Source organism: Ptiloglossa arizonensis, chromosome 7, assembly GCF_051014685.1.
Source record: "Ptiloglossa arizonensis isolate GNS036 chromosome 7, iyPtiAriz1_principal, whole genome shotgun sequence".
Lineage (NCBI taxonomy): Eukaryota > Metazoa > Arthropoda > Insecta > Hymenoptera > Colletidae > Ptiloglossa > Ptiloglossa arizonensis.
In genome coordinates this window covers 24831661-24858202 of record NC_135054.1, presented here as the reverse complement: position 1 = coordinate 24858202, position 26542 = coordinate 24831661, and the positions used below count along the sequence as shown (strand labels likewise).

The window sequence follows — 26542 nt, the reverse complement described above, 5'->3', positions numbered from 1 at the left end:
CACCAGAAACCTCTTTGTGAGATACGGCCGGCATTGTGTTACGCGAAATCGTATTGCGTCGCGTTGCCCCGTTATATACGCTCCCGGCTATGATTACCCTCGCTATTACGAAATTGCCTGTCTCCGTGCTTCGTAATTGACGAGATTGGCCCGTCGTCGTTCTTCCGCGGGCAAGGATTTTTGAAAGTGATTCCTTCCTTCCTTCCTACGTTTCTTCCTTTCTTCCTTTCTTCCTTTCTTCCTTTCTTCCTTTCTTTCCTCTTTTAACGCGTTGCGTAACAGACACGAGAAAAGAACGAATCGTCTACTTCGATTATCTCGCACAGATGAAAGAAATAAGTATGCCGAAGGTAAACGAGCCCGAACCGAACGTTTGTTTCTCCTACGAAGATTCCGAAAGGTAAACGGGTTATCGGACGCGTAAACGAAACGCCGAAACGCGTGTATACAATTTGCGCGTACCTTGCGAGTCTTGGTCCCCGAAGGACATCGGAGACACGTACACGTGCTCGACACTTTAACGCGAGAATCTCAATTTCAAAGCGATACTTTGCGCAGATTACGAAACTGGCTCGAGCCGGAAGCATAATTGGTAAGGTAATCTCGTTGCTCTTCGAAGATTATAAATTTTAGCGGGGTTTCGGTCGGCAAAGCCCGAGTACGCGCAGGCGTGCGCGTATCTACGCGTTTTCTTGTGGAAATCGCCTCTCGCGCGACACGGCGAGAAAATTCCTTTCTCGTGAAAACGCGACGGTCATCGCAAAGATGTTCAACGAAATAACGAAAACGGTGCCAGCCGTCTTATCGACCTTTCTTCTTTAAATTCGGTATATCGTGTACAATGAATCTATTTCGTCAAATATATTTCGTTCGTTGGTCGAAAGAAAACGGAAAGATCGGAGTTTTCGAAATAAAAAGTAAATATTTATTCTTTCGGATACTTGCTTCTAACGTTATACGGTCGATCGACGGTTGTTCGCGACTGAATATAATTAATGGACAATAATAACAATTGGATATCGTTTAGGGGAATACGATCGCCCGAATCGAGACCGTCGTCCTGTTCGCGACTTTTCGGTTTCGGTGAAACGATATTTGAAACTCGTTTCGCTGAAAAGAAAACGATAAATGTACGTTTCGGATGGACAATGTATTTATCGAGAGAAAGAAAAAACCAAACGATCGGTAAACTCGGTGACTAGATTTAGAGAAATTCTCCCTCCGTTCAAGGTCGCCAATTATCGTCACCAAAGTTTCACAGATTTTTTACTTTGCCAAATACAAAAGTGGTTTTTCCTTTTTTTCGAACCGAGTAATGTATTTATCTTCCGCGAGAAAAATGAATTGCATCGGTCGGCTTCCGTACAAGGCTATTTCTATCGAAAATTCTTCGTTCGAAAAGAGGGAGAAAGAAAAGCATCACCTACGCTACCTCGTCTTAACCGAGCGTTCGAAGAGATAATCGAATTACGACGTCGTGAAACCAATTATCTTTGGTTCGAAACTAGACCAACGCGATTACGTTGCAACTTTATCATCGTCGGTTTCGTCCACCTTCCCTCTGGCTCTCCAACCCTCCGATCCTCCAGCTGGCCATCCGCTGCGAAAGTAACTGCAGTCTTCCGAAAATTTCGATTCGATGGCTCCGAGGAAAGAGGAAGAAAGAAGAGTTCTCGATTCGCCGTCGTTACTTTTCCCGTATAAAAGTCACGGCAGGGACAGCGATGCTTCGAGCGATAAATAGATTACCCGGACGCGTCTCGAATAATTTCGAGGCTAACACTGGTTTTCCGATACAAACGTATAGCCGGAGATGGATCTTTCGTTTCTTTTATTCGGCCTTTCCTTTCGCTCGATGAAAACTTTTAGTCTTCGTTGTATTTTCCGCGACTCGTAACCTTGTCGTGAACACGTTGTTGCGGTAACAACGGAGCAAGATTACGTAAACATTTTTCTCGTGTTGGTTGTTTTCTCGACAACCTGTCTTCCGAGTGGACGATCGAACTTTTCGATGATAACGGAACATCGAACGTTCTCCCCCTCCTGATCGTAAAAACGAAACGAGATCGAGCGGGTCGAATTTCTCCAGGATCGATGCAGGAAACGATAGGAAACTCGTCGATCGTTTGTTTTCTATCGTACCTGTCGTGTTTACTCCGGTGTTCGAACGTCCACGGTGTGTCGAGGTACAAACGTCTGAATATCGATACGGTACGTACACGGCGCAAACAGGGAGGAACGGATCGAAGAAAAGCTTTCAGCTGTGCGATATTTATGCGGTTTCGTCCTACTTGAATTTCAACTTGACTTTCCGATCATCGGCAATTTCCTCGCGTATACTATAAATTACGCGCCAGCGACGCGACCCCGGCATCGTAACACGCCTACGATAAACGAATGCATCGTCCGCTTAGACGGCGTCCTTGGTTCTCGAGAAAGCTACGAAATTAGTTGTCGATACGAGGGAGAGTATCTCTTATAGATAGAGTGAAAAACGAAGAATGCACCGTGTAACGCGGATAGGAACGTTTAATCGCGAGCTTCGGATCGAGTAGATTTTTGTGCGCGAACGAATTCGATCTGTTACGTATTCGCAAGACGAAAGTCCCCGCTCCGTGTACTATATGCGCGTGACACGGAAAAGAGTAAGCGCGTTCGTTTCGCGTCGGCAACGGTAAGTGGATTACGAGGAGTAATTTCGACTTTCGTCGAAAATCCGTATACGTCGAGACACGGGGAAGTTTGCTTGCCATCCGTTCGTTATCCGTTCTTCGTAATTCTTAAATTGTAGGCGCGATCCTCCAACGATCGAGGAGCGAGAGACAAGGGACGAGGGATCGAGTCGAATTGCACGGTTAGCTTCGAATTGGTCGCATCGTTCGTTCTTTCTGGCCGGGTTGTTTACGCGCGATTAACAGCGAATGGGGTTGCATCGACCGCGCGCGAACCAGCCGTCGTGTGCCTTCTATAAAAAAGGAACTTTTTCTTTTCGAAAACGTGTGTATCAGTGTATCAAGACGTCCACGTGATGATCTGGATCGGCTTCGGTTTCCTGATGACCTTCCTGAAGAGGTACGGGCAAAGCGCCCTAGGATTCACGTTCCTGATTGGCGCGCTCCTCGTCCAGGTGGCCATGGTTTGCGAAGGGGTTGCGAACATGAAAAAGGACAACAAGGTCTACTTGTCTCTGGAAAGGTACAGTCGACAGAAATTCGAGTAACCGGTAGCAGCTACTGCCACGCGACCGAGTTGTCCCACTTCTCGGTCTCGATGAGAGCTATAATTGAATACGATTATCGGGGTAACCGATCCAACGAGAACGGAACCACTTTCAGCCTTTTGAGCGCCGACGTTGCAGTGGCCGCGCCGTTGATATCCATGGGTGCCCTGCTCGGTAAAACGACCTACGCGCAGCTCCTCTTCATGGGTATCATCGAGCTGATCGCGTTCACCGCGAACAAGTACGTGGGGGAGCGTCTACTCGTGGTAAGTTCGCCGGCCGATTTTTCTCAAAATTCGGTCAATTTTGCGCGATCGAGTCCAAATCGGGAGCAACTTTTCGATATTCCTCGGGTCCGTTGGACGGAACGCGAGCTGGTCTAAAATTAGGAACTCGAAATGGAACTCGAACGTGGTAAGAGTCGAGGGTCGCAGAAAATTGGTTCCGTGGTGTCGGAAGGTAGCCGGTGACCGAAATGAAACGCGGTTCCTCGTGTTTGCGATAGGCCGTCGACGCCGGTGACAGTATGTTCGTTCATGCGTTCGGAGCCTACTTCGGACTGGCCGTCAGCTTCGTGCTCGGTACCCGGAAGAGACCGAAGGAGCATCACCTCGAGGGACCCTCCTACAACTCGGACATGTTCGCCATGATCGGTAGGTTTATCGATCGCTTTGGTACACGTATACGTATGTATAATTGTGTTGCACGGATACGATACAGAGGGTGGGTTCGAATTTTAGAAAAAAAGGAAAATTTCCCGCTAACGCTCTACGCGTACCTACGTACGTAGGTAACGATACGTCGACCTCGATCGAACGAAACTTCGAACCTGCTCGAAATCAAAGTTGAGCGAAATATGATACGAGCGCGGCCAATTACGATAGTTTGTTCGCCGTGTAGGCACGATGTTCCTGTGGCTCTTCTGGCCATCTTTCAACAGCGCCGCCCTCGAAGGGGATCGTCGACAGAGGGCCATCGTAAACACCTTACTCTCGATTTCTGCTAGCTGCGCGATCAGTTTCGCAACCTCGGCACTGGTCTCGAAGGACAGCAAATTCAACACGGTGCACGTGCAAAACTCGACGCTGGCCGGTGGTGTAGCTATCGGCACCGCTGCAGGTACGCGACACCGATTGATTAACCGCTGGCCCACATCGACTCGTAACGAAACTGACCGTACATTTTCCGAACAAACCGCAGGCATGATGTGCGAACCAGTGGGTGCTTTGATCGTTGGTTCTATGGCCGGTCTGCTCAGCGTGCTTGGATACAAATATCTCACGGTAATCGATTCCTCTTCTACTTTAGAGAACCGAATCATCCTTTCGACCGTTCGTGGCAATGTTGGTGAAATTCGATAATCAAAGACCGATACCGACCACCATCGGCAAATTACTTGTACGTCTGTATACGTACGTATCTACCTATGTACATAGATATGTATATCGAGAAGAATCGTGAAACGAACGCCGCCCTGTCTCTTTTTCCGCCTATCGCGATGCACGATGGAACGCCGATGTCGCTCGTAACGACTCGAGGCGAGGAGTGGCCACCTCGATCGTCCAAGTTTAACCGAGCGATCGCAATTTCGATACTTTGCGCGGAAATTGTGACGCGACTTCTGAAAAAAAAAGAAAAAAAAAGAAAGAAAGAAAAAGAAGAAAGGAGAAGAATCGTCCATTTGAATTTTCCTGTTTCGTTATCTGTCGGTTGTTTAACGCTCGCGTGTTCCGCGACCCAACCACCAAAGTAGCGGTAAATGTAATCGTATCGGGAAAACGTGCGACGAGATTTCCCATGGAATTTAGATCGTAATTTCCATAAAGTTCCGAATCGTAAAGATGTCCACGTAACAATTACGTGGAATAATTACGAAACGTATTTTGTCGCTTGTTTTTTCGAACAAACCTTGTTTAAATATATATATATTTTTCCTTATCGTGGCGTATGTTTCCTTTACTTCGGATCTTATCGGAGTAGCTCGATAATAGCTGGACCCTGCTCGAATCTGTACATCTTTAGGAGAAAATGTAACGATCGAAACGTTTGTAAAAATCGTACGGCCGCGTATGCGTTTGGTCCAAGTTTCGACTAAAAGGCGATCAGCGATCGAGCTTTCTCGTATGATTTGTTTCAGCCTCTGATACAAAAGCGTCTCCGCATCCACGACACGTGCGGTGTTCACAACCTCCACGGGATACCCGGCGTGCTGGGTGGCATATTCGGCGCACTTATGGCTGGCCTGGCCACAGAAGCCTCTTACGATTATTCCCTTTACGAAGTACGTAGATATTTACCGTTCACCTACATTTCCCTCTCCCTGGCAAAAATTAATCGGCCGATTGTTCGGTTCCACCCGATCGACTTCGCCGAGTACGCTACCGGTCTTTCCGCCTCTCTGTTCCTCCGGTAATTGTTACGATCGATCCATCCATCTCCAACGAAACAAGAGCCACCGCACATACCTCGAAAAGTGCGTTTTGAACTCCGGTAAGATCGACAACCAGTCGCTGGGAATACCGCGTTCTTTAAAAGCTGAAATATAGTACATCGCGACTCGTTTTCGCAAATAAGTATCGTTCGCACGTGTCACTGATAATCGCCGTTCGTCTTTCTTTCGTTAGATTTTTCCCGCTCGAGCGCCAAATTCGGAAACGAAGCTTGCCGAGATGAGAGACAATTACGATGTATCGCCTGGCCTCGACAGAACAGCGGGACAACAGGCGTCCTATCAATTATTAGCACTCGCGATCACTGTGGGAATTGCCATCGTTTCGGGATTGGTAACAGGTAATCGCTATTTTTTCTTTTCGCTTTTCTCTTTCTCTTCTTCTTTTTACGACCTATCCCGCTTTTTCCTAAATAATTTCTTACTTTTCTTTAATATCGAGACTCGAAGAAAAAAAAAAGCGAAAGCTCGCGTGAGTAAATCTGACGAAAACTCCGTAACGTACTATATAGTATAACCGATAACCAAGTACGTTGAACAGTATCAGTCGCTTCTGTAAAAAGTATTACGAACACACTTTTTTCGTAAATACATCAACTTCTTCGAAAGGAGATAGTACGTATTCGGATAATAATCGAATACGGTAGAATGTCTGCAAGGTGTCCGTAACAACACGTGCCTTGAATTTCATGTTTACGCAAAACGGTATACATACCATCTAAACGGATTTAAAGAACGTAACGCATAAATTTGCAACGCATGAAACGCATTTAATTGTTGGGCCCATCGTTCCTAAAACAAACAAGACGAATAAATTACTTGTCAATTTCCTTGCCGTAGGTAGGTACATTCTCGTTGATGACGTTTCGCAAAATAGACTGCATTATAAATGTTCAAATACACACTCGGCGGCGTGTTACCGCCAGTAGCATCGACCAAATAAATCGATTCTTGCCTAGGTCTAATGATGCGCGCATCCGTCTGCGGTTCGATTTTGGAGGAGCACAAGTTCAACGACGAAGCTCATTGGGAATTAGAAGAAGAATCGTCGCAGGAATCCAAAATTAAAGATGAACACAACTCCGGTGATCAGTTGCCGATGGGTTCTGTCTGAAGCAAATCTATGTTACCCGCTGCGACGCAACCTTACAAAAATGTCTAATATTTCATTTATAAATTCCTCTCAAATTTCCCTGCAATTGTTGAAAGATCGGTCTTTCCAACGTAACGATGTCTTTCTTTTCTAAGGAATACACTCTAACGGGATATCTATATAACAGGTGGCATCGTTGTGAACAAATGTCGCATCGATAATATAGAAAAATAATGGTTTTCGAATAAAAACCCGATAAACGAAAACGCTTATCGAATGAATTTTGCATGGAAAGGAAAACACACGTGCATGGAACGTACATTATACCCCGAACATTTTCATTTATATTCACTTATGTTCACATTTTTTAGAAAACCTTCTATAAATTTATATAATAAAGAATTTTTAACATAAACAGATTTAATACAATATACAAGCGTTTCTGGAAACTGTACAGCAACATTTTGCCAGCTCGTTTGGCCTAACATAATTAAGAACAATGTGTTTATCTTCCTTCCTTATCGTCAAGGCATCGAGAACAATACATTTCTCGAGACGATATTCTATTATATATTATCCTTTCTAAATTTTTTCTATATATTTATCATAATCGTAACAATAATAATTCGTTTCCGGAATTTGTCGATAACAATCCATGAAGTCGTAATCTTTTATGTAATAAATTCAATATCGTTTTATTAATCGATCAACAATTATTTCATTAGAGCGTGTACTACAGCTTTCGCGTTCAATGATTTCAGGTCCGTGTAAGTTTGTCCTGTACCAACAAAAACAATAGGTTGTCCGGTAATGTATGTCATAGAAATCGCTGCGCCTACCTGAAAAAGTATTAACGATGAATAATTTAACAGGTAACTACTGTGCGATTCTGTCTATTCTATAAAATTAACTACAGTTCGGTTAATCCGTATATCCTTCGATCGTACACGGAAAATATTCGATAATTATCAGAACCTAAGCTGGAACGATTTCGTTCGATTTATTAACCGACTGCCTCGATTATGTGAAAATCGGGAAAAACTTAGAGCAAATAAAATAAACGACATTTACCGCAACTAGTCCGATTAACCGGAATATACCATATTTTATTTACCTTATCATCGATTGTATCAAATTTAGTCAACACGATGCCATCGATGATATGAGGATTGCTGGATTGACTATGATCGGCTAATGCTTGATTGAATTTTACTAATTGATCGACAGCTTCGTTCCCAACTAAAGCCTCACCGACGAAAAGTACTAGATCCGGTTCGTTCACCTTGATCAGCTTGGCCAACGCTCGCATCAATGGTTCGTTATCTTGCATTCTACCAGCAGTGTCTACTAAGACTACGTCGATTTTTGAATCCTTAGCGAACCGTATCGCTTCCATGGCTATACCAGCTGCATCTTTCCCATAGCCTTTTTCGTATAATTGGACCATAGATTGATTTCCATGCTTCTCCGGCGGATGAAGAGCATTCAAATGTCGCATATGTGTTCTCAGTTGTTCAACTGCACCGGCTCTAAAATAAAATACAACGTGTATTTAAATATACGTGATCGTCTCGATATACTTTTCCTTCATTTATACTCTATCGAATGACAAACATCCGTAATGGTAAATAAGAGCTCAAATTACCTAAACGTATCACACGCAGCAATAAGCACGCGAAAGTTGTTTTCTATCAGCCAGAAACAAATTTTCGCCAAGTTCGTCGATTTTCCTACTCCATTCACACCGCAAAAAGTCATTATGTACGGTCTACTATTTTTTTTCGCTTCTATCGCATCTCGTAAAACGTCGACTCGCCTTTTTGGAGAAAGTATTTGCACCAATGCATCCGTCAACGTTGCCTTTATGGTATTCGTCACGCTGTCGAACGTACCAAGTATCTTTCCCTCGAGTTTTACGCCGACAGAATCACACAATTTCTGAGCTATGTCAGCAGCCACGTTCTTCGAAATTAAGTGATCCTTTAACTTCTCCAGAACCGGTGCCATATCTTCGTTTTTCAAACACTTATTGCCAACCAGACTCTTGAACATTGAGAACATGCTACTGGTTTTCTTTTGTACTTGCAATTTCGAAATTTCGATTTCCTGATCGGATTCATCCTCAGATTCGGTTTCAACTTCCAAATCCCGAATACCACCTTCCATCCGTCCTACTAACTGTAAACAATGTTGCGATCACAATATTGCAATAGTATACAAATGATTAAATATATAAATTAATGATTGAAAGTTAGCGATTTACTGTTTTATCAGCTGCCACGTAATCTCCGCTTTCTTCTGGCTTATCTTTCGTGCGTTCAAGAGTAGCAAGGTCTTTAATGGTTCCACCTAATTCCCACACACGAGGTTTTTTCCCAGCCTTTTCCGGTTTAGGACTTTTCCTGTTAAATGTAAATAGCACGTCTTTTATATTTAAATTTAACTTACATTTCTATACTTTGAACTCGACCAACTTACTGTTTATCGACTTTCTTCTTTTGATTGTTCAATTTCTGAGCCAATTTCATACGATTCGCGATTAAAGTCTCTTCGTCTATTTCTCCATTCTGATTATTTGTCTGGTTATTTTGTAGATCCTGCTTTAGAACCTCTTGAATTTTTGCTAAAGAATCAAATGAAGAACAATAATCGTACACGCGATAATTCGTTTTAAAAATCGTGAGGAACTATTATCTATTATCTAAAAGAAATACAAAGTATACAAAAATTCGAATAAAAAAATTACGGCACCGGTATACTCTTATATATTTAATCTACAATAGAAGACAAAGAAGAATTACAAAGAACTTTATTCTCTCATGGCTCCAGTTGATATTAATATTATTGTTGTCTTATGATGTTCAAGTGTAATTTGTGTGCATAGTATGTAATGTGCATAAAATCCAATATCACTTACTTTGATCATCTTTATTAGTATTAACTCCCTTCTTCCTTTTACCTAGAAGCGAAGAATAAGATCCCCATTTCCTGTTAGTGATACCCACATTGGAAAGGACATATTACTACCTAAATGAAAATTGCTTGTGATTCTATATCGAATCCTGGACAAATCTCCTCAGCAGCTTATAATACTCGGCAATTGGAAGTAAGCAGAATGACCAAAAGATTTTCTATCGTTTTAAAAACCATTCTCGACATTAAAAATTATGAATAATTTTTTAAAATCGTCTATAAAAACAATACGCAAACTGCTTCAAACTTCCCAATATAAAAAGAGAATAATAATATGAGAAACAAAGACAGCTGAACTCCAGAAAGTAAAAGACTAGTGATATCATAAATTGATCGGAGGAAAATTACTTGAAATAAATAAAAATGCTGCTTAACTAAACCTTTATGCTACATTCGTTTACATACCCTGTTTTTTATTATCTTTGTCATCCTTTCGTTCGATCATGCTAGCAACAGTCTTTTTTGATTTTTGACTTTCGTCAAATGTACGCATTTGCTTCGGTATTTTAGCCTGAGTTCGTGCCCATTGTTCAGCCAGTGCAAGTACATTCTCATAATTATTTTGAAAATCAAAATTACAAAACCACTGAGACCTCTCTAATTCATTTTTAAATCTATCTCTAAATTCCAAATGAATATCGTTTAAAAACTTATCTACGTAAGATAACTGTAATATTTTCTGGTACGCGACAACAAACACCAGCTCAAATTCATTGTCGAGTTTATATTGTAAACGTAAGGAATCATATTCGAAAGTGTGATTCCCTGTACGCTCCTGCAAATAAAATTATAAATATCTTTATGCAAATATTAATTACAAACATTCCACGGATACATTATCTATATAAAACCGTTTCTCCTTATTTCTCATTTAAATTACATTTTTTAGGCATAAATTGTATCTCTACTAATATTCCATATGGATAAATTGAAATTCGAAAAAAATAACAAACCTTGACAGAAACACTTACTTGCAGTATAACACTTCGTATTAATGCATTGACGCTGGGAGCAAATATTTGCGAGGTACTTTGGAAACACCAAAGTACAATCCCACCTTTACTAAATATAGTAAATAAGTCGAGCATAACTGCACGATATCTAAGTAATAAAAAAAATGTTTTTAATTCAATGTTCAGATCTAACCTACTAGTGATCGTGCAATTTGATTTTTGTACACGTCAGATACTGCGTGAACCTTGGAATAAGAACTACAAGATACAACGAAACGTAAACATCGAAAGGTTTCAAGGCGAATGCACATTGCAACGACATACCAGTTGGTATTAATGCTAGACATGTACGAAAATATTCATACAAATTTAATTAATTCGATAAAATGCTAACAACTGTTTTTATTCTTCGAATTTTTTTTCTCAGTACAGTGATATATTTATAAATTTCTTGCATTAAAACAAGATCTTGTCTTAAAACATATGAATTTATTTGAAATACTTTGTCACATACGAATTTCCTCGGATGAATTCTTTAATATTTTAACAAATATGGAAAACATTTATTAGAAATATTTAATACATCAAACGACCTTAATAAAGTCAGCAATAAAATATAACAAATTTTCTTTTAAATAAATATAATTGCAGTGCATATAAAATTACTTACTTTAATAATAATGCTACAGCTACAATAAATTATAGTTGGAAATAAATTTATTTTCGAAGTTGTTCAAATTTTAATTGACAATGTTTTCGATCTACTGGATGATCAACGCCATGTACAACTTTTACAGAAACATTACAAGAGTTCTAAAACACGAATATACTGCACTAACGACTTTAAGTATGAAATCTCGGATAATTTTCTACACTTTATTTTTTACTTTATCCATACAATAGTTGACCCTTCAATTTTAATAACACATCTTTTAATTCTTTAGTAATAGAACTGTCAATAGGCAGTGTATGACTATTGTGTACACTTAAACTATAGATCTACCTTATACATGTATATAATATATATAAATATATATATATATATATATATATATATATATATGTAATATATATATATATATATATATATATATATATATATATATATATAAAATGCACGAATTAGATATAAAAATGTATAATGAAATCAATTTCATTAATGGTATGTTATATACAATAATTACAGCATACAGTATTTACAGCTTAAAAGCTGCAAAGATTCTATGTTGATTCTGTTAAATGATCTTTTTATAAGACTATATTAGAATTGCCATTTGAAGAATCTGAAAGTTGTAGACACCTTGCTTTTTCACTTCTTTGTTCAATTGTAGTCGAATGAAAACATAACTGTCATTATGATAGCGAGAAAAACCTGCAATAACAATGATTATATAAAACATCGAAATTCATTGCTTAAATACCTTTGTATGGAAATGTTTAATGTACAATATAATACTGGAAAACACACACACACACACACATAATATTTGAAAAAATAAAAAGTAACATCATTATCAAATTAAATAAGGACAAAAATAAAAATTCTACACATATACGTGTACATAAGAGACTTATTTGTACAAAAATTCATGAAAATGCAGGTTATAAAATGAAAAATTGAATACAACATTCACACTTTCTCATAACTATTTCTATTTGACTTGTCATTCAAATATTTCTTTCCAAAGACTAGTCCACAAGTATATACACACAAGTGTATAATTATAATAAAAGAAATATAACACTTTGACATTATATTCTTCTTCTGATTGAATTGTTAAAAGTTATTATTAAAATAACAATGCAATAATTTATAGAAGTGTCGATAAATGTAAATAAAATTCATTTTAGAATAGAAATATATTCCTTATAAAAATATGACAACGTTAATAGATTCGTAATAAATTGTATAAAACTGTAACAGTTAATTACAATCTTTCATATTAAAAGAACAGTCTTCACGTGTCAAAAGTAATACTATAAGAAGAACACTGCTCTTACTAATATCGACCAGATTCTTACATCAATTTTTACTTATATAAACACGATAATGTTATTTTTTACATACATTATACCATTACATTTTATAATACAAAATCATTCATTCTTCCTTTTCCTTTCTTTGTAAAAATACAACAAAATGAACATACCATTAGATCTCCTGTTTACAGGACCAGTAATATCATTTGATATCTTATATTTAAGTAATTGCAGTAATTACTCGTGTTAAGACCGAAAATTGGGATTTAATTCTTTAAGTCGAATTCAAAGAGCCACTTGATGGAGACAGTGAATGGGATACGACATTGAAAATGTGCGAGATAGAATAACAATCGAGTAATTGGCCGAAATTTCAAACACGTATCGGCGTATCGACCGTATTGTAAATTAAAATTTGTTATATTTTGTGTATCAACCTCAATCACTTTTAATTACGTACGTATAATTAAAAGTAGTCCGAATACAACGTTATTCAACGTTATTTTCATTAGAAATACCCCATCAATCCATTAATGATACTCTCAAAGATAGAATAAAAATGTTTTTAGTTTATATTAGTGCCTGGAACACCAGTACACATTTCGTAGTCTCTTTGAAATTCGACTAGCGGATTTTTAATTCCACAGCTGCCGGTCGCTCGAATCGACGAATCACTTGAACTAAAGAAACAAAAACATTGGCTGCGATGAACGATTCTTGAATCCCATGTGAAAATTATATCTTTACGCGAGGAATTACTGTACATAAATTTACAGACTAGAATTTACAAGCAAACAACAATAATTTTACTTGTAATTTTTCCTAGATATTCTAGAAGTAGAATTAAATCATATATACTTTGTGCGTGTTAAGGCGCTTCCTCCTTTTGTTGGATCCATCATGCGATCCCAATTGGTATGACCAACTACAAACCCTACAGCACGCATTTTTTCTTGCTCTTTACGTTCTTCTAAATCTGCCCACCGTACCTATCAAAATGAATACAACAATATTATACAGATTTATGTGAATTTTCATGAATATTAGATTAATGATTTTAAATTATACTATTTATTATAGCATTGACAAGTTAAAAGAATACTTACACGCTTTTTGCCAGAAGTATCTTCCATATTATAGTAGTCAGGAACTTGAAGAAAATCTTTCATGGTTTGAACTTTTCCTTCGTTCTTCTTTTTTGCAAGTCCATCCAAACGATCTATATTACATATTTATATAAAATAATCCGACACTAAAAGATAAGGAGTAACCAGAAAGGATACTGACACTTTATGCAATATATAACTAACCTAATTTATCTTCTGCTTCCATGCGTTCCCATTTGCTCACACCCTGAAAATGATAATGATGCATAGAAATATTAATGATAATAATATACATGATTCAAAATTTAAACTCACAACAACATCTTGGGCATCTTCTTGACTGTCTAGACTATCTTCATTTTGTTCAGAGGACTTCTCTTGTGTTTCTTCACTATCTTCCATATGAACCTATTGCAAAAGAAAAAGGGGAAAAAAATAGAGAAATCAAAAAAATAAAGTAAATAAAAAATTACAAAATCCATATTGTGCAATATGCAAAGTTACTGCACAAGTATATGCATGTCACGCGGTACAAAAGCTAATTTAAAATACTTACCTCTTCAATTGCCTGATCTTGCAACATTGAATTAACATCCAATTTTTGGTGGTAACTTGGTGTCGGCTCAAAATAATCTATAATTCTATTTATCTCGTCTTCTGTACGATTATGAATGTTTCTTTTTAAACAGATTTGTAAATCCATTTCCATTTCACATACATATACCTATTGATGAATATATTATGTATCACTGATAAACAGTGATTTTAAAAAAATTGTTTTCACTGTAGTAGAACTTACTTTGAAACCTTTGGTTTTAGCAAAACTCCACATCTCTTCATAATCAGATATCTTTTCATTAATACAATCGAGAATTATAAAGTTAAAGAAACCATCAGTAATATTCTTCTTAAAGGCTTTCACAAGTGATGTTATATAACTCTGCTCCATTGCTTCTTCATATTCATAGACCATTTCCTGCAAAGTTCATTGAAGTGAAATAAATTATGTTAGTACACATTCAATTTGAGTAATTGAATAACACTTTATAATCTTAAACCTATCAACAGCTGCTAGTTTTCATCGTACCTTAATTGTAACTTTTTTCCCATTATCATCCACAGATTCTACTTCCTTCTCAATCAAGAAATAATCATCAAGACTTAAAATTCTTGGTGCAGAACCTCCTTGTTCAACTTCTTTATCCTACAAAAAGCATGGAGTTGTATATCTAGAACCGCATTAAAAGAAATAGATCAACTTTACTCCAAAAAATACCAACTTACTTTAATGAGTTTTGCAACAAATGATTTTCCACTGCCTGGCGGACCCCTCAAAATAATAGCTATTTTTGGTGGTCTGTTCTGACGACCTGGAGGACACAATAAGTCATCCACCATTGTACAGTTTGGTGTTTTCGGCAGTTCCAAAGTTTTTGGTGCAGGTTCCACCACATTATGCTGTGTATCTGTAACACTGTAATACAAGATTTTAACTTATTATGAGATCTTTATAATCTACTTATAATTTTGAAATATACCAGTCAACGAAATATAATAATCCATTTTGGGTAACATAAAATAAAGAAAATCAACAATGAAATATAAATGATGATAAATATAAAACAATTAATATATCAAAATTTTAACACTTTTCTGATATTTAAAATATCCCTGCTAGTTGAGTTGTAAGCAGAGTTTCTGTACAAGACATTAAGACGTTAAACATATATAAATCCATTTGTCCGAAATTTTAGTGTGTCTTAAGTATGAGAGTGAATAGAAATGCTTTTTGCAGTAATTATAAAAGATAACAATAACAGTATAAAAACCTGTAAGCATGGTGTACATTCTCCTATCACCTGTACGAAGGTGAAAAATTAAACTATAGAAAACATATTGGCACATAATACAAACACATAAAAAAATAAAATATGTTTGTATTATGCTGCTGTGTGTTTCATTTGTTTAATTTAATTTAAGTTAATTTTCAAACATTATTGGTATATTTGATGTGGGAAAGAACATACATAAAGTTCTGTTTATTAAGTATCAACTTCCAGATCATCTAAAAATGCCAAAAAAGTCATCAATTTCTAAAAACAGTTGTCAGTTGTACTCCTCATACATATTTAGCATATTAAATTATTTGAATTGTTATAATACACATGAAGATAACAAGTTTTTTAAGGTTTTTTCATATATAATTCTAGTCAATACAGTGACACTAATAATGCTACCGCATATATACATGTATATTATATTCTATATTGCAAATAAAGAAAACCACTGGTTTTCAAAAATATTTCGTATGCGCCAATAAGATTGACACAATAAACAAGCACAATATACTTGTGCATTTTAGCAGTTGAGGACATAGCATAAATTTGCATAAATAAGCCTCCATACTTTATGCAAAATGCAATGTCCATATTAAATAATCTATAAATAGATACCAATGTCATAATGTGAGTCTGTTTAAGAACACAAAAGTTGTAAATGCGTTTATTTTACAATTTTTCAAAGACTAAAACATTTAAGACGCATTTGATAATCAATGCAACATACCTGGTATCTGATGGCTTTGTCTCTACGACGTTCTTGTTTGAGTTTTCCTGCCACTTTATATTTCCTTTTGATCTAAAGAAAGATATATTTTCAAACGAGATTGGTTTAAATATTAATATAATTCATTTACATATGTACATATATAAATTAAATATTCACTATTACTGTACCTCTCCTCATTCTCTTTGTCATTCTCTTTATTCGCTTCCTGTTGCAAAGTTTCACACCTTTCCCGCGTTCGTTCTACACATTTTTAGAAAATGACAATAAACATAAAACTGGTCATACAATTTAATTATGAAATGAGTATATAACTACGTGTATGCATTTTGTAAATATAATCTTTCGCATGTCCTTATTAAATTTAATTAACTTTCATTTTTAATAAATATATTATAATATTTATAATAATATTCAAATTAGAAAATTTTATATTCTCATAAGTCAAGACCAAATTACCTTTAGTAGTGTTTTTATCATGTCGATTGTCTTGGTCTTTATCAGACACAGAATCAAATATACTACATTCTCGTTCTTTTCCTTTGTAATCCTCTTTCTCTCTACGTTCCCGTTCAGATATTTTATTATTAATCAATTCCTCGCTGTCCCTTGTTTGGCTATAATCTCCAGATCGCATAGAGTCTGTTTTTCCTGAGTAATGTTCGTATCTTCTCATTTTCTCTATGTACTCTTTTAAATTTTGTTCATTCTCTTCCCAGTTTCTAAAATCTTTTTTTGGATAGATCTCATGATCTGGTACCAGTGGTTTCAAATTACCATGACCATAATCAAAACACTGCACAGGAGTTAAGTGATCCTGAATCGATGAGCGAGAAATGTGAGCATAGTCAATTACTTTGGCAGGTATATGTTCAATAAATTTCTTGTCTGTGGTGGCCCCGCCATGATTATAATTGAATTGTTTTTCTATACAGAACTCTTTAATGGTTGGACACACAACTTGAGGTTGTCGATTATCTAATGATCGTTTTTTGTGCATATTAGGACTGCCAAACTTTGCATAATCACATCCTGATGATGATTCACTAAATCCAGTTTTATAGTCTCCTGCTGTCAAATCAGTCATAACTTTTTCTGATCTCTTATCAGATACATTGCATTTACTTGAAATTAACGGAGACCGTCGTTCTATATTACTCGCCGTACTTTCATTAAATGTTTCATTTTGGGCAAGTAAAGGTTTCTCACCATAACCAAAATCTTGTCCAGATCTTTGATCAATATCGCCGAAACTATTTTTAGAATACGGTTGTCTCCATCCTGGATTTTGTATTTCATTGGAATTAAACTGTCCTTGTTGCACATTTTGTTCTACCTGCATTTGATCATTAGTTTCAAATGCTCCTCCATCAGCATGAATGTCAGAACCACTAGCTTCTGAATTCTCTCTAGTTTTAGGACACAAATTGCTATCAATTTGTTCTCTTGGTCTAAACTCTCCAATTCCTCTAACATCAAATTGTTTATCAGTTGAACCTCGAGGTACAAATGAAGCATTATTTGGCCCACTTGTTGGGCCTCGTGGTACAAAGCATGTATCATTTGTACCTTGAGATCCAAAACTTCCTTCAGCAGGAGCGTCACATTGTTTTTCGTTAAATCTACAGGAGAATTGCCCATCATTTGTTGTCTTCAAACCACATGGACTTCGCTGATAAGGTACTTCATTGCGCCGTAAACCAAAAAATCTATCACTGGGTCCTAAAAGTTTTAATTGGCCTTCATTAGATCCTCTAGAAGGTAATTGCGTGTCACTGGAACCTCGATTATCAAAAGGTGTATCAGATGGCCTACCAGGACCAAACTGTCTATTATTAGGTCCTTGAGATCCAAACTGTCCGTCATTAAGTCTTCTTAATGTAAACTGTCCCTCAAATCTGGGACCAAATTGTCCAATGTTGGAACTTTTAGGACCAAACTGTCCATTACTGGGCCCTCTTATCCCAAACTGATTATCGATAGGACCTCTTGGACCAAACAATCCATCATTGGCACCTCTTGGACCAAACAAATCATCATTGGCACCTCTTGGACCAAATTGTCCATCATTACTTCCTCTTTGACCAAACTGCCCATCATTTACTCCTCTCGGACCAAACTGTGCATCATTAACGCGTCTTGGACCAAATTGTCCATCATTAGGTCCTCTCAAGCGAAACTGTCCATCATTAGGTCCCCTTGGACCAAACTGTCCATCAGCAGATGTTCGTAAATTTAACTGTCCATCTGCAGGAATGCAAGGTCCTAATGGATATGGATTTGATTCAGCAGTATTAAATAAGATTGAATCTCTAGGTTCAAACACAGGAAACCTGTTATCATTGGAACCTCTAGGACCAAAGAAAGGTGCATTTGATCTAAATTGCATTCCTCTTGAACCAAATGCGGTATCAAAGGTATCTCTAGGATCAGAACATTCTGAATTGTTCAAAAAAGTTTTCACAGAAGACTCTTTTGCATCATATGACTCACTGATCCTTCGCAAAGGGTCAGTAGGCTCATTAGTGTCTGTGGAAACGAGACCCAAATTTGGAAATTCTGGTGGTGGTTCCATATTTAAATCTTCAGGTTTCGGATCGTTTTCTCCCATAAAAGGTAACACTTCAGTTTTCTTCTTAATATCGGTATAATCACTATCAGATAAATCTTGTTTTCGTTCTGTTGTTTCATTGTGAATATCCTGTTCTGAGATAATATTACAATTTGTAGGCGGATTTTCATTCTCCTTAATATTATTAGCATCATTTTGCGTTGAATTGTCTTCAGGAAATTGTGCTCCAACCCAAGTTGATGGTTCCAATAATGGAATCTCATTTGATACTGGATAACTTTCAGGACAATCTTTATGTACATTATCAATATTTTGTTCAGTTAACTTTGGATTCGTTACTTCTACTTGCTCTAACACACCAGTAGCCAATTCACCTTTACTCTCTTTATGCATATCTGTACTAGTTCCAAGATTTATAATTTCTGATCTTGGTTCAATACTCACACAGTCTTGCACTTGCTGCGGGCTAGAAGTAGGCCCTCTAAACGAAACTGCACCTCCATCTCGCGAATCAAATGAATTGTTGCGTCCAATTCCTATAGGACAGCGCGGTCCAAATTCCGAAATTCCTTGAGATTTGAAGTCTCCAGGCATTCTAAAATTACCCAGACCACCTGGTCCAAAAGTAGAAGATACACGGGGCCCAAAGTTATTATTCCCAATTGAACTTTTCATGAATGGAGAATCACCAGTAATTCTTTTGAAGCTTTCACTCAATGAACCAATGCTAATACTTTTCTCGGAATCGAGAAAACTTGGTTTAAAGACATCTAATGCGGCTCTTCGTTTTTCCATAAGTTTCTTCAATTCTGGTGCGAGTTTATCCGATGGTTCAAATTGACTGCTTCTACCGAAACCTCGAGAAGTATTGGGGAAGCAATCACGTCTGTTATCTCCCATATCTTTTTGATCAAAACGATCTAAATTGTTTCTGTTAAATCTGTCCCCCCCGGGAACAAAAGGCTCGTTATTTGGACCAAATCTATCATTAGTTAGTCCAAAACGATCAGTAGCAGACTCAATTCCTGATCCAATTCTATCTGTTCCGGGCCCAAATCGATCGTTTCCAAATCTATTATCTCCAGATCCAAACCGATCATTTCCAAGTTCAGAGCGGTCATTTCCTAAACCAAATCGATCATTTCCAGGTCCAAATCTATCATTTGCTGGACCAAATCGATTGTTTCCAGATCCAAAACGATCACTTCCAAGAGAAAATCTATCGTTACTGAAATTCATCTTCTGTTGATTAAATTGATTATTTCCCTGCTCTTGATAATTTCTATCATCTCTTCTAAACTGTTCAGTTTCCGATACTCGTTCGTCGTTTAATTTGTACTTATCATTTCGTTGACCAAATAAATCATTAGGTCGAAACTGATCCAGCGGTGCACCGTCTTTTTGTCGATTAGATTCATTAATACCAAGATTACTTGGATGACCCAATGAGCCAGCTTGATTTGGACGATCGCTGGGCGCAAGATTTCCATCGGAGCCAGTTCCATTATTTGAACCAAATAGAGGAGGTCTTCCTTGCACATTTGATGGAATCGATGGTCGTACATTAGAGTTTTGCCGTGTATCGTTGCTAGCAAAACCTGGCGGAGGCTGTGAGAAATTTGGTACATTTGGAAAGTTTGGTGGTGGTTGTGTAAAATTTGGTGGAGGCATTTGTGTCGGTGGTGCGCCAAAAGGTGGTGGAGGTACACCAGTCATAGATTGAAAGTTAGGGAAAGTCGATACATTTACTCCTGCGTTATATTGTGGGGCCCATTGTTGAGCACTCCAGGGTGACGGAGTAATTACGTTAGAAGACATCATATTCATGACTGGTAACTGAGATATTGTCGATTGCGATGTTACTTGAGAAGAGGACGTCATAATTGTTGTTTGGACATTGGATGCTGTAGTTTCTGTAGCTGGTGGTGGCGGTGGGGGTGGAGGTACATTAGTGTTTTGTTTCCCGGTTAACCCAAGAGTTTTTCCAATGCCTAACAGATTGTTGATCAATCCTTGGTTTTCTGTGCTCGACAGAATATTCATTATTTTATCATCACCAGGTAAGTTTTTATTCTTCTCAACTTCTACTTTAGCAGCAGCGTGCTTTTGCTGTTCACGTTTCCTACGCATCTGTTCACGTCGCTCAATAAGCTTCTCTCGCCAGGATGTCCATTTTGCTTCATATTGTTTGTATTGAGTCTGCAATAAAATATCTCTTTTTGGAAAAATTTAAGCTAGTAGACTATTTCACTTATAGGAATTTAACCATGTTATGTTAATTTTTCTTAATCGATCCATAATAATAATCATAATATCACTTACCTTATCTGGGTGATTAGCATTTTGTTCTTTCCACTTGTTAAATTGCTCCTCCCACTGTTTAAACTGAGCATCAAATGTTTTCTCGGCCTCAGTTAACTCTTCGTCTTCAACTTTTAACTTTTTAGCACTATTAGATTCACTAACGCTACTACTACCGCGTTTACCGGTTAAAGTATTTTCTTTAGTACTATTACTGCTTTCAGGAGGTAATGGTGGCTGATTCGGAGGTAAAGGAGGATTCTGAGGACAGTTCTGTACACTAGCTTGCACTGTGGTATTTGAATTTTGTTTAACAGGAAATAATGGAAGATTGTTTTGATGTGGCGGGGGCATGCTTGTAAATTGATATGTGTTTGGAGGTAATGGTGGTTTTGTATCTTCTTTTGGAAGAGGTGGTGGAGGTTGTACAATCGGTAACTGTGACACCTGATTGGCTAGGTTCATATTCTGGGCTGACATATGCTTCATCGTTTCCTGATACTGAAACAAAATTCAATGAATGAATAAGTCAACATAAATCAATTAATGTTCAATAATTAAAAACGAAAGTACATTCTGTATTTTATAGATTCTTAATTCAAAAAAGTATTATGCTTTAAACTTTTACCAGTAATGTATCAGAACTCTAATCATTCAAAACATATTTATTGCAATAACAATGCTTCAATATGCTTTAATTTGAGCAATTAATAAAACGTCAATCTCCTGTGTACCTTCTCTCCATATTGAGCTTGCCACTGCTGGTATTGTTGTTGCCATTGCTGCCACTGAGCCCAATTCTGTTGTTGAGCTGCAGCCCATTGTTCTGCTGTGTATCCACTAGGTGCCTAATAAAAAGAAATAATAATAGCTTTACTATGTAAGTTATTCATTATATAGTATAACTGCTTTGCTCTTAACAACACATAAATTAACACATTCAATGTTATATCAATAATTAAAACCTATTATAAAAATGATTTACACACCAAATGTGTTAAATGATCATTAATGATCTATAATTTCCGTACAATATTTTAATTGATACACTAACTTATTATGGAAAAATTTGTGACAATTAATAACACTTAATAATTTCAATTAAAAACTTAATTCCTCAGAGCTGCAGTAATATGATATACCAATAAATTTTTAATGTAATACTTACTGGTTGACTATAATACTGCATATATGCTTGCATCATAGCCATGGGATCTGCTCCTGGTGCAGCATAACCAACTGGTGGTTGCGGCATTGGAGTGGCAACAGCACCAGCTGACAATTGCCATTGGTTCCAATTTTGCATTTTTAAACCCTCTCTCTAGCAAATGGTTTGCTAGCGCATTCCAAACTGTTTTAAGGGCCGCAGTCCGTTTGGACGCTATTTTGTATTCAAAGAAAATTGTTATACAGTTACTGCCACACATGTGCATAATTTATAATAAATATCCCTATTTGTTTATTTAATTTACTTTCATGGTATGGCCACCAATAAAAAGGATTAATTAAATGCATTCATAAAAATTATATGCATTTATGTAAAAAAATTTGCAAGTTTTATAAATACTGAGATCATTTTAAAATGATATACCTGGAATATTTCATATTGTTGATATAAATATGTCATAATGCAAGGGTCGACATTAAATTGTATAGATAATAATTTAGTAAGCTAGTAGAATGTATAATACTGTGGAAACAATATTATAATTTTATTATATAATAGCTGGATTCATATGATTAAAGCAATAGAATTTTTTTAAATTATCACAGAATAGATAATTATATATCATTAAGCAACTCAATAAGTAAATTAAACGGTGCAATGAATAGATGTCTATTTGTCAACATTAGTACATATACATTAACATAAAGATATCTTCAATTCAAATTTTTATCAATGAATCCTTTTGATCCAGTAGATCACCATAGTAGACCAGTAATTAATTAAGAGTGTCTTATTCAATAAACCATTTAAATTATATAACTTCCATAGATTAATATATTATTGCAATGTAAAACATAACATTGAAACATAGCTTTGAAACCCTTCAAATCATAAAATATAAAAATATAACTTTTACGAAATCTTTGTTACAGTAGCTTGCGATATATATATATATATATATATATATATATATATTTATATATACACCCCACATATTATTTGATAGACAATAATACATACGTAAAAGAAATCAACGAGAACGTATACATTTGTTCAAGTAAAAAATTTTCTCTTGTATCTTACAAAAGAATTAAATATAATTGTAGACAATACAAATAAGTAATACAAGTATTTTAATATATATGTACGCAATATATGTTGAGGAGTAATTCTTCATGCAATGGATCTTAGTTTATAAGTAGTATGCAGTGTCTCTAGAAACTGGAAACAGAACACTTTAATATTTTTGCTATTTTAAACATTAGAAAGATGTCTGACTTACAAAAGTTAATTCTAGTATGGTTTCAAGAGTAACATAATATTGTGGTAACAGCTTTTTGGTTGATAGAGGTATACAGAAACTTTGTAGGTCCATATTGTTTTTTTAAATGGAATGTCAGATTTATGCCAGAATTCGTCAGAGTAATAAATTTTATAAATGAGAGTTATTCCAACTACTAAGAGTTTTTGAAATATTCAGCTATTGAAGCAGTATTAAAACACTGTCTGCTGTTTGTTTACATCCAAAACGATGAGACAAACATATGACATAACAATTTAAAGATCAAAATTGTACTAATACTTTAATAGCTGAATACTTCAGAAACTTTTAGTTTAAGAATAAATATCATAGCTCTATTGAATTCTCTCATAAAAAGTTAGACCCTTCATTCAAAAATATAAAATTAAACTCCAAATTTCTTATAGACTTCCACCCACAAAGGCACTGTTGCTAATATATTATGTGCCCCTCAAAGAAATACAACTTTTGTAAGCAATGCTTCTTTTTATTATTTAAAAGACTGTTCTAGTAGGACTAGAGATAGATCGTATAATTTAATGTATTATCAGATAGTCTGCACAAAACAGAATATTTCGCTATATTATACTAATAGTTAGTATGACAAAAAAGAAGCAATTAATGCAATCATATTTTATTTGCTTTCATACAAAGGGAAGAGAATCAATGGATTGGCAATCTATATACTCTTGAACAAAAGATTTAAATTTACACTAAAGATAAATGTAAATAAATCTTTTTTCCAAAATCATAAAATCTTTACACCCAGTAAATTGTATTCTTCTCTTTGTTTGAAAAAAGATAAAAATTTTTAGAAATCAAAATAAAAGTAAACTAGAATAATTATAAATTTATATTATATCTGCAAATAATTATTTTATTATCTAATAAACTTATTTAACCCGTTTAATTCGGTGAACAAACATTCCACGACATCTTTTAATAAATCTGTAACTTAATCAAGTCCTTGTAATAGATTCAATTGTTAATTAAATTTAATGAAAAGCAAAACAGTTCTTCTGTAGAAAAAATAACTATTGATGTATAATTATTATAGATCTGCACGAGGATGTATTGAAACAAACCCAGCTATAATAATAACTTATTAAAAAGTACATACAATATATTTTAATTTAAATATGTATAATTGGTATATACATACCAATACAATCATTAAGATAAATAATAAAAAAAAATTGTAAAACACACAAAACTATGTGATATATTCGTCAAAAACTGTGATAGTTTGATTACTTTATAGAGATGTAACATATTTACAATACTCTAATAGATATGACATAAATTTCATACAATGTTCGTCTTCATATTTCATGAAGTATTAATGAAATATTATTTGATACGTGTCTAGAGTAACACTTATTTTATTAATCATTAAATTAAACATACTTTTTAAGAGGCAGATCAAAACTGTGATTATCACAATTAACATAAACTATTTCCTATTATGATTCAAATCATTTAAATGAAAAAAGATTGTAATAGATCTTTCATACATTCTTCATCACGTTGTAATATATAAGTGGTGCACAAAATTGATGTGCTATTAAGTATATATTTCTAATGTATTTGAAAGGAGGGAATACTCGATGCATCAAGAGCCAAACTGGGTCAAGTAAAATAGAGTAAATTGTTCAATATAAAGTATTAGAAAGACAAACAAGTAAGAATCGCGTGGATTTTCCTTACACGTCATAAAAATATCAAAGGCATCAAATGCTCATTGATGAAATATAAAAATCCATCAATATAATTTCAAGAATATGCTGCGACAAGCAACTCTACGCAATCGCCATGATTGTTAGCGAGAAATAAAATTCAGTTCGATGTAAATATAACTTTCAATTCCATGTCAATAATAGTACAATAAGCGCAATCAAATTTTCATTGGTTTCTTATATCAACATAAGCAGATTTGTACCGTTCAAACATGTAATGAGCCGCATTCCCGCTAACAACTCATTCATGATCTCCCGGATCCTTACAAGTATACAACAAGGATAAAGGATATAATTGTAAATACATGAAATTGAGAAATGGTACTCACGACTGGATATCCAGGAAGCAGCGTCACTTTTAACGTAGAATTCACAAAAACGGCACTTTCTTACACGATTAGTAACGAAAATTGGCACGAAAACGTCGAAATTGGCCGAAATGGCGGCTTGCGACGACAAGTCAACTAATTTGAGATACCAAACAGATACAAAGAAGTCCCTAGATAAAGTAATTACTTCGAGTGTGCTATTATAAACAACTATCACATTTGACTTTTATACGTTTAAGCTCCCTTATTACAATCGTTCGGTTGGTCTTGTAAGTAGATATTCATGAATGCGACAAAATGAAGAATACGAACAAAATAATATAATTGCTACTTCTTGCAAGATATAGTTGTATGAAATAATTGATGACAAGAAAATTTTTACAAATTACAGTCTATTATTTGTAACAATTTACTAATGCCAAATTGAATAAAAACATGATTTTCATTTTACTTATGTATTTTTAAACAAATTATAATAAACATTTTACGTTACTAAACATTAATTTCCTTAATATACAAACTGAAAATCATGATGAAATTATTACCTACTTTTTTCTTATAATATTGTTAACATTTCACTAGTGAGTAAACGTATTTTACTAGGGATTTCAGTGAAAACTGTTCTTAATTTAACCTAGATCAAAGACACTAGTGAATTTCATAAGTTCACACTTTCAGTATTACGTACATATATACATACATATTTGTCATGGAAAAGATAATAAGAAGAGAAATTTTTAATTTACTATTAATTTGGAACCATTATGACGTTAACGGTAGGCATCATTAGTTATCGC

The 26542-nt window shown here is 35.6% G+C and overlaps 3 protein-coding genes across 4 annotated transcripts in view; 1 reads left to right on the top strand and 2 right to left on the bottom strand.

Annotated features, from left to right (window-relative positions):
• The window catches only part of LOC143148961 (uncharacterized), a 59494-nt gene extending 51665 nt beyond the window's left edge, over positions 1-7829 (top strand). The window contains exons 8-15 of one of the 2 annotated variants that reach the window (XM_076315815.1): positions 3009-3195; positions 3336-3486; positions 3726-3873; positions 4121-4339; positions 4421-4503; positions 5358-5501; positions 5845-6010; positions 6629-7829. In XM_076315815.1, the coding sequence (XP_076171930.1) occupies positions 3009-3195; positions 3336-3486; positions 3726-3873; positions 4121-4339; positions 4421-4503; positions 5358-5501; positions 5845-6010; positions 6629-6783 (1253 nt within the window). In that variant the 3' untranslated portion in view covers positions 6784-7829. The remainder of the gene's footprint in view (positions 1-3008; positions 3196-3335; positions 3487-3725; positions 3874-4120; positions 4340-4420; positions 4504-5357; positions 5502-5844; positions 6011-6628) is intronic. The other variant, XM_076315816.1, reaches the window with a different exon arrangement.
• Positions 7080-10937, bottom strand: Srpralpha (signal recognition particle receptor alpha). Its single transcript, XM_076315817.1, has 8 exons — positions 10707-10937; positions 10141-10510; positions 9680-9721; positions 9241-9385; positions 9026-9164; positions 8408-8940; positions 7877-8291; positions 7080-7601 (listed from the first exon to the last, which is right to left on the bottom strand). Exons 1-8 carry the CDS (start codon positions 10821-10823, stop codon positions 7476-7478), a joined length of 1887 nt encoding a protein of 628 aa, XP_076171932.1. The 5' UTR covers positions 10824-10937; the 3' UTR covers positions 7080-7475.
• Positions 10938-11808: 871 nt separating this feature from the next.
• On the bottom strand, positions 11809-25882 carry LOC143149255 (uncharacterized). Its single transcript, XM_076316456.1, has 16 exons — positions 25746-25882; positions 22381-22593; positions 21947-22060; positions 21234-21713; positions 16799-21110; positions 16510-16582; positions 16340-16411; positions 15059-15248; positions 14862-14978; positions 14574-14750; positions 14331-14498; positions 14090-14182; positions 13979-14021; positions 13775-13887; positions 13527-13657; positions 11809-12060 (listed from the first exon to the last, which is right to left on the bottom strand). The coding sequence occupies exons 2-16, from the start codon at positions 22516-22518 to the stop codon at positions 12042-12044; spliced, it is 6240 nt and encodes a 2079-aa protein (XP_076172571.1). The 5' UTR covers positions 22519-22593; positions 25746-25882; the 3' UTR covers positions 11809-12041.
• Between the last annotated feature and the right edge of the window lie 660 nt (positions 25883-26542).